This window comes from Quercus robur, chromosome 2 (assembly GCF_932294415.1).
Source record: "Quercus robur chromosome 2, dhQueRobu3.1, whole genome shotgun sequence".
NCBI classification, from domain to species: domain Eukaryota; kingdom Viridiplantae; phylum Streptophyta; class Magnoliopsida; order Fagales; family Fagaceae; genus Quercus; species Quercus robur.
The window spans coordinates 58,987,035-58,993,599 of NC_065535.1; the positions used below are offsets into that span (position 1 = coordinate 58,987,035).

General features: G+C 35.8%; 1 protein-coding gene across 1 annotated transcript; it reads left to right on the plus strand.

The window, feature by feature from the left end:
• The first annotated feature begins 2,830 nt into the window (after positions 1-2,830).
• Positions 2,831-3,594, plus strand: LOC126714224 (uncharacterized). The gene has a single exon (XM_050414263.1). It carries the CDS (start codon positions 2,903-2,905, stop codon positions 3,428-3,430), a length of 528 nt encoding a protein of 175 aa, XP_050270220.1. The 5' UTR covers positions 2,831-2,902; the 3' UTR covers positions 3,431-3,594.
• Positions 3,595-6,565: the final 2,971 nt, after the last annotated feature.

Here is a 6,565-nt window from a genome sequence, read left to right on the forward strand (position 1 = left end):
ACTCCCAACAACTTTGGGAATGGGCTGATGGGACAAGTATCAGCACTATGAATCTAAATTGGGAGGAAGGAAACTGATATAAAAGGGGGGTGAAGGGAGGCAATGAGGGGGACTTTGGAACCCCGACCACTCAACGCGTACTAGAAAAAGCTCCTCGGATTATGCCGAGGACCAACCTTCCTTGATAAACTCAGTTCATCTCTGCTTGATTGTGATAAACACCATATTAACTGTTATCCATGCACTAAAACCCAGCTCTTTGACCCACTCTCTACAAATTTATTGTACTGGGTTCACTGGTCCAAGATCCTATACATCTTGGACTTGGGCTGTAAAACGTGACCCTACACACACACACACACACATATATATATATATATATATATAATTTACCACTTTTGTTTATTCCATTTCTATTGATAATAAGAAAATATAAAAAAGATTTCAAAATAAAAGAATTAAAAACATTAATTAAACGAACCCAACATTCAAGATTATATAAATTTTGGGTCTTTTTATGTCATTTCTCTTAAGAATTATGCTAGGGACACAACTTTTGATACAATTTTGTGCCACAATTCGTTACATGGCGAGTTGTAATTGATAAGGGTATGCCAGTGGGCTATGTGGGGACATACTCTTACCAATTACAACTTGTCATGTGACGAGTTGTGGCACAAAGTTGTGCCAAAGGTTGTTGTAAAGTTGTAATTTACAACTATGTGTTTTGTTGGCTTTTATTCCGTGCCAAATTTGATTGTAATTATATTCAATCTTTTGTACCATATATTTCTTGTGGATTTATTTGTAAGGGTTGTGCATAAGAAAGAGAGAGAGAGTGTGTGAAGACTCAAGGCATTGAAGACTGAAATGTTTTCGCGGGTAGCTCACGAGTAAGCATCCTGCAAAGTGATGCAAGTGCTCTGCACATGACTGGAATGCGAAGAATCAGGACAGATGGAGACAGTTGTGTTTCACGAGTGTCTCGCGAGTAAGGTCTTCCCGCGAGATACCCGCGAAACATTCAATTTTGCCAGACTGTCATTTCAGATATACACTTTTTGTTCCTACACTATTTATACTCACATTACCCACAGATGTTGAGAAGTGCTTCTGAGAGAAAACCATAACCACAAACCTTGAGAGTTAGAGATTGTTATACCCACATTTCTCTACACAATTGCTTGTGAATTTTCCTTAATTCATACATTTCCATTTCCATACCATTGAGAGGTTGATAGCTCAAACACTTATCACACCTTTTTCAGAATGTCAAGTGAGGTTTTGGTGCTGCTAGGAAGTATTGGAATAAGCCAGGTTTTGGCGGATGCAATTGGGCGTAATGTGGGACTTGGAGAGCTAGACAAGACACGATTCCGAGAAACCTTGTTGGAGTAGGAGCTTGGAGGGTCTATTGCTAACCCATGTATCACAACTGATTTTCTAGTGGATCGATTACCGCTTGGAGGGCGGTAGAGAGAGTTTTTGCCGAGTTCTTCGGTTTCCTCTTCGATAACACATCGGCGTGTTATATTGTATTTGCATTCTTCTTCCCTACTCTTTTAGCTATCATATTACTGCTGTGTCATATTGATTATGGTTTAGAGTAGTTTATTTGTTTATCCGCTCGCATTTACTCTATTACACCCTTAGTTTAAGTTAGAGTAAAATCTATTGAACTGTAATTTTTAATTTGGAGGTCTAACAGCTCTTGTATTTTAACGCATTCAGTTGTGTCTCTAGCATAATTATTCTCTTAAAGTAGTAACTAATAAGTACATTAATTAGGGGTGTTTGGTATATATACTTAAGCAATAGTTTTCAGTTTTTAAATAATATTATACATTTTTTTATTTATACGTATTTTTAAAAAATACAAATAACATTATCAAACGGCCTTAATAATTATTGTATCACATAATTTTTGCAATCGTCTCGTTCATTCATATAGGCTCATTATTTTTTACGATTATATGGCAAAAATTGTGAAGATAAAAGATGGGCCTAGAATTTTTGAAGTAAATAACAGTAAAAAGAAGGGGCATAAATGTAATTAAACTCTTTTCAAAGGCCGATCCTCGAGGTATTTGGTTTGTATCCCAAAACGGTTGTACTGACAGTGTGACACATGACATTTCAGACAAATTTCAATTCCACTCCCATTCCCATTAACCCTTTTGGCTTTGCCGTCAGAGAGAAGTTTGTTAAACTCCAAATTCCCGCCTTTTTCTCTCACTACACAACCCCCAACTCAGCTTCCACGTCATCCTCCTAACCCTCAATCTCCACTTGTCACCCCTCCGATTCTCCCAAAAAAGAAAAAAGAAAAATCAAAGGGATTGCATTTGACTAGCAATTATTATGATATTTTACACCACTTGTAAATGATGGAAATGTAAACAGTATAGATCTATCATTTTTTCTTTACGAATCACAACTATCTACTAATCATAATTAGCGAAACGACATCACTAGCCATGCTAGTATTATGATATTTTACACAATTTGTAAATGATGGAAATATAAACGGTATAGACCTATCATTTTTTTCTTCAATAATAGTATCCAACGACGGCTCTACTAATCACATTAGCGAAGCGACATCACACCAAAAATGGTGTGAAATGTTACGGTAGTATTACTGGAACGGGAGAGAGAAAACTTTAGCTGGGGACCCACCGAAAAAGCCGGGACCCAGACGTTGTTTTCCATGCCGCTGTAGCTTTAACAAAATCCAGAAGAAACATACAAATCGTACGACATCAACACACACAAAACAAAACAAAATAGTCCCTCTCTTTCCAAACTCTACATATATATAAATAAGAGTAAGACAGGCTCTCTCGCACTCGCACACTCTTTCACTAGTCAAGTTCTGTAGCCTTCTTCATTGCTGTTGCATATGGAGGACACGCGAAAGCGACACGGGTACGGCGACACGGCTCGGGAGGACACGTCTGACGTGAAAAGGACACGCCATGAGGAGGAGGAGGACATTCTGGCTTGGCTTTCGGAGGACGCGGACACGGTGTCGCAGCTCATGGAGCTCTTGGACAACGCGGAGAAGAAGAGCGAGAACAACAACAAGAACAACACTATGGCCAAGGTGAGGTTCATCGACGACATGTACTCGGCGCCGTTTTCGTACGTCACCATAAACGGCAACGAGGAGAGCTGCGGGTCGTCGTTCTCCGACCTGGACTCGTCGGTCATGGCCAGCGTGGACACCAGAGGCCTCGTCGGCATTGGTAGTAACGTGTTCGGGTTCAAAGTGGAGGAACACGACGGCGCGTGTGGGCCAAGCGACGGGGTGGCGCGTGAGGGCTCGGTGGCTTCAGGTGAGGAAGTAGTAGTAAGAGCAATGGACGGCTGTGATGATTTGTGTTGGGATGATCAGGTGCTTGCAAGGTTTCTGGGTGAGGACTTTTGAGTTATGAGCTGTGAATAGTGAATATTAATGGACAGTTTAGAAGTTTAGGGTTTATGATAACAATGGTGGGTTTTGTGTTTTGTGTTTTTTCCTTTTTTTAACACTGTAAATACAGCATTTGAAAAACCAAAAAGAAAAATGAAGAAGATGATAAGAAAGAAAGAGCAGAAAGGGAAGGTAAGGTAATTGTCTTTTCTGGGAAATTGCGTGTGCAAGTAGTGGGAAGAGAATTTCTCATCACTTTTTTTGGTTTCCATGTTTTTGGCTTTTTGCTTACTCAGAAAAGGTGCAACTAAGAAATCAGAATAGTACCTATATTAAATATACAGACTTGTTTCCATTTCGCATTGCAGCTTTAATTTGTTTCATCTTTTCATTAATTAATATTAATTATCTGATTAATTCACCCTCATCAGCACGTACTTTCCAAGGAAGAAAGTGACTAGTAGGTTCTTAATTGCGACTTTATATTCATGACTTATCCTTCGTTAATTAATTGAAGTTCAACAATAAATTTAATTGAAGTGTCAGTTATTAAGTTCAATAATAAAATAGTTAGGAACCTCGAATTTCATGCATTAATGTCAAACAAGACCAAGCATTCTCTCTCCCAGTCTAGATTTCATTTTATTTATCCTTGCGGTCAAGGGGAAGAGAGAGAGAGAGAGAGAGAGAGAGAGAGAGAGAGAGAGTGGTGGTTGTAAACCGAATGAACTCATTTCCTGAACTTGCTTTTGTTAGAACAATTTTTATACTTGCCCTTTTCTAGATTACATATCAAAGTGGAATATGGATGTCTTAATTTAAAATGTCAAATTTATTTTATTGTCAATTTAGGTATAATATTTTAGAATTTCATTTTTATATAAAGTATATTTTTACGTTAATTTATGTTTAAACGCATGCAAAGAAATCATTAATATAAGAGACTAAAATTGTCATTAGGGAAAGTAAAAAAAAAAATTAAAATTAAATTAAATAAAAAAAACCCCAATTAAGTTTCTTCCTTGTGACAAATTAAACCCATACTTTTTAAAATTTTATTATATTAAACCTTGAACTTCGTAAGCCCCATACACTCATGTTTATTTATGTTAAAACAATTAAATAAACAATCTTTGTGGTAGGAGTAAAATTTTGATAGGAACCGAACTATTACATTCAAATGACATCATCTAGCTAAATACGATTGTCTTCTAATGATGCTGTTTGATTAGGGGTAAGAACTCAATTCATGAGCACCTGCAACAAATACCAAAGACTTGCTAGAGTGCTAACAACAGGGGACGACTCCAATGATCAAGTCAATAACAATAACAAATAAGAGATCCGAGTTAAAGAATCGTATATGAGAATTAAGAGGATATATTTCGTACCTCCTAGGGCTTGCAAATGCAATGATCCTTTCTTTTGTATTGGAGATAGAATTATGTCGAAAGTCTTAGGATTTGATCTCACCAGTTTTTCTCCATAATATATGGATCATTCTTTAAGCTAACACTGTATTGGTCCTAGCCTAGTGTCCATGTTAGTCATCATCTAAGGTTGAGCTAACCAAACACGTCAAACTTTATCTCCATTATTTCTCCAAATTAGAGAAAGAAACTGTGAGAGAGTGAGTGCATAACATAATAGACAGATGACAACACTATTAAAAGGTAAAAGCTTTAAGCATAAATGAGGAACAATAGAAATGATATTTAAGAAAATAGAATTGGATTGCCATGATTTATAAAGTTTAGGCTTCAAATTGACAAAATTAAAAAGGTGGTATTTAATTCATCATAAAGAACTTTTTTTTGGGGGTGGGGGTTCAACAATTTGCCCTTTCTTATTTTATGCGGAAAATGTTCAATGTTACTCATTCATAATTCAAAGTTATTTATTTATTTATGGATGAAATTCAAAGTTCTTTTATTTTTAAACGATAAGAATTACAATTTTTTTAAACAAAATTTATTTTCAGCAGAAAGGAAGGCTAAAGACATGTTTGAAATAATAATATTTTTTTAATGCAATATTATTATTATTATTATTATTTATTTTTGTGAATGTCCCGTCCGAAAATCATAAAGTCAGTTTGGTAGTGAATTCAATTACACAAAAGATTCAGCAAAAAAGAAAAAAGAAAAAAAGAATTCAATTACACAAAAGGAGGATATGAAGTGTTTGAAGGTGATTCTTTGAAAAGTGATGATATGTATGTGAATTGTGGTTGACAAACATGATTGAGCAGTAGTAGTTACTTCAGAGCATGGAATTGGAACGGACGAGAGGGTACACACACACACACCTACCCTATAGAAAGATCCAGTAACTTGGCCATCGTGATCCTCGTGGAATCCCCTGGTGTACCCTCCACTTGGTGACACGTACAATTTCATCAACTACCCAACTTTTTAATTTTTCAGAGAGAGCATTGGATAAGAAGGAATGCCTTTTTTATTTATGGAAGGAAAAGTGATAATTACACAACAAATTATTCAATTTTTTTTTGGTAACTTACGTATAGAGTTGTGGATCCAATTATTTTTGTCTGTTACTCGCAATTAGTCATACGGGTGAATTGTTGAAAAAATTGTGCTATTTTTACAATTTTAACATTGCTCGAGTAATACTCGTAACATACAAAAATTCATAACTTTTATTATAATTCGTCTCGTGATAAATTATAAAAGATAAAAATATAGATTTACTATTTTATCTTTACCGCACATCATTTTACTGAGCACGTCGGTTGGTAATATTGTAAGTTGTAAATTTTTCTGTGTAGCTGACATTTTTTTAACATTATTCTCTATGGGAAAGGTTTGGTGTCAGAATGGCCTCGAAGCAAACCGCAAAAATTGACAAGAATAAAAAAAATTATTTCAGCAAAGGCCATTATGGTTGTGTCGTTCCATGTTCGTGAATCTGATCTCTGGGCCTCTATTATGATTTGGTTTGCCGTTTACCATTAGTGTCTTGGCTTTTACGTACGAAGATATTTCGGTAAAATTTAGAGGGTTAAGATATTTCGGTAAAATTTAGAGAGTGTTTGGTAGAGTAGTTTGAGTAATATTATTTTTAGTTTTTAGAAATACGCGTGGGTGAAAAAATGTGTAATGTTGTTTAAAATATGAAAATGTGAAAAAG